The 1894-nt window shown below is 53.1% G+C and overlaps 1 protein-coding gene and 1 long non-coding RNA gene across 2 annotated transcripts in view; one reads left to right on the top strand and one right to left on the bottom strand.

Moving 5' to 3' along the window:
- Positions 1 to 1894, bottom strand: part of LOC117951790 — a 265968-nt gene that overhangs the window by 164983 nt on the left and 99091 nt on the right. The gene's annotated exons all lie outside the window — the stretch shown is intronic.
- The window catches only part of LOC117951780 (POU domain, class 3, transcription factor 4-like), a 2258-nt gene continuing 1384 nt past the window's right edge, over positions 1021 to 1894 (top strand). Inside the window, exon 1 of the mRNA XM_034883684.1 lies at positions 1021 to 1894. This exon is cut by the window's right edge and continues 1384 nt beyond it. Within this exon, the coding sequence (XP_034739575.1) occupies positions 1210 to 1894 (685 nt within the window). The 5' untranslated portion in view covers positions 1021 to 1209.

The following is a 1894-nucleotide window of genomic DNA, read 5'->3' as shown; positions in this document are numbered from 1 at the left end:
CCGCGGCCCCGTCCACCCTCCAGCGGCCCCGTCCACCCTCCAGCGGCCCCGTCCACCCTCCAGCCCGCAGTCAGCTCACCTTCTCCAGCCTCCTCGCTGTCTCCGTCTAAGCAGCTCCTCGGCTCAGCGCTCTTTAATGACTTTCTGGTGGCTGCAGCCTTCTTTTATTTCTCCTAAATGTATGAAAATGTATGCAAATTTAAATCAAGCTTAACCTGGGAGCTCGAGCAATATATTTAATGGAATTTCAAACCAGTGAGGAGACTGGGACGCAGTCGTCCTCTAATGGCAAATATAATTACGCAGCTAAGTTAGTTCCCATTTATGCAGATAGATATTTTACAACTCTGAGATGAACTGAGGATTTTCTTAAAGATTGGCAGTGTGTAGTGCGTGAGGACACGTTTATGTCTTTGAGAAAATATAGAAATAATAAAGTTTTAGGCTGTAAACATGTCCGATGAGTGCATGATTCCATGAGGGGCAAAAAGTGTGAGGTGTGAGTTTGGCCTGTCAAATAAATGTATGTTTTCCATTTTTTTTTAAATAGCCAATCTTATGGACATATTATTTTAAATATGTCTACTAAATTGCCATTATAGGCTCAGGCCATGCATTCTTTTTGTCTGACCAAATGGTTATGGAAAATAAATGCCCTGTGCGTAAAACCCTTCCGCGTAAAACACTGAGGGGGACTCCATAAACACCTGGAGAAGTATTCTCTAAAAGTTAATAATTAGCAATGAGAACCGCTCTTGGTTTGATTGTATTCTTCTACATTAAGTGCTGGCACGTCTAACAAATGTCATTGCGCCTTAATCTCCTCCTTCGCACGCGCTCAAGGGTGACAGGAGAAGCAATAAAAACTCGTGCGTAAATCAGTTGGAAACTTTAATTAATAAACAGGAACTGCGCTGCACGCACAAATCATTGCACAGCAAGACCCACTGGACCGGCATTCCGTCTCACTTCCGGTTCGACTGCCTGTAACCCTTTCCCGTCCGAAGCTCGGCTTCCAGGGGCGGAGTTTTCGGCCGCCTGCGCCGCCATTGGTCGAGGCGCGTCGTCAATGCGTCTCCGTCGGTCTGTGAGTGGCGGTGGAGGCTGTCAGTCAACGGCAGGCTGCTGCCGAGACTCCAGAGAGAGGGAGATGTCAGAGGCTGAGCTGCTCCCTTCCTTCAGTAGCACTAGCGGGGTTCAGCAGCCAGCATGGCCACAGCTGCCTCCAGCCCCTACACCCTGCTCAGCTCCAGTCCCATGATTCACCCGGACAGCCAGGCCATGCAGCCTGCTAGCCCCTACAGAGGCCACCAGAAACTCCTCCAAAGTGACTACCTGCAGAGCGTCCAGAGCAACGGACACCCTCTCGTGCACCAGTGGGCGAGCAGTCTGTCGGAGGGCAGCCCCTGGTCGGCCTCCATGGAGCAGCAGGACGTAAAACCCGGCCGAGAAGACCTGCAGCTTGGCATCATCCATCATCGCTCCTCGCACGTAGCGCATCACTCCCCTCATCACAACAACCATGGCAACCACCCCGGAGCCTGGGGAACTCCGGTGTCCCACAACTCCTCCATCACCAGCGGGCAGCAGATTAACATCTACTCGCAAACGGGCTTCGCTGTCAACGGCATGCTGGACCACGGTGGCCTCACACCTCCACCCAACCCGCAGGGCCAAGGCATGCACCCGGGCCTCAGGGACACGCTCAGCCCCGAGCACAGCGACCTCGGGGGCCACCACTGCCACGACCACTCCGACGAGGAGACGCCGACTTCGGACGAGCTGGAGCACTTTGCCAAGCAGTTCAAACAGCGGAGGATCAAGCTGGGCTTTACGCAGGCGGACGTGGGTTTGGCTCTGGGCACGCTCTACGGGAACGTCTTTTCCCAGACCA

The sequence above is a fragment of the Etheostoma cragini genome, chromosome 10 (assembly GCF_013103735.1).
Source record: "Etheostoma cragini isolate CJK2018 chromosome 10, CSU_Ecrag_1.0, whole genome shotgun sequence".
Taxonomy (NCBI): Eukaryota; Metazoa; Chordata; class Actinopteri; order Perciformes; family Percidae; genus Etheostoma; species Etheostoma cragini.
The sequence above is the reverse complement of the archived record's forward strand: the minus strand, read 5'-3'. Positions and strand labels throughout refer to the sequence as shown.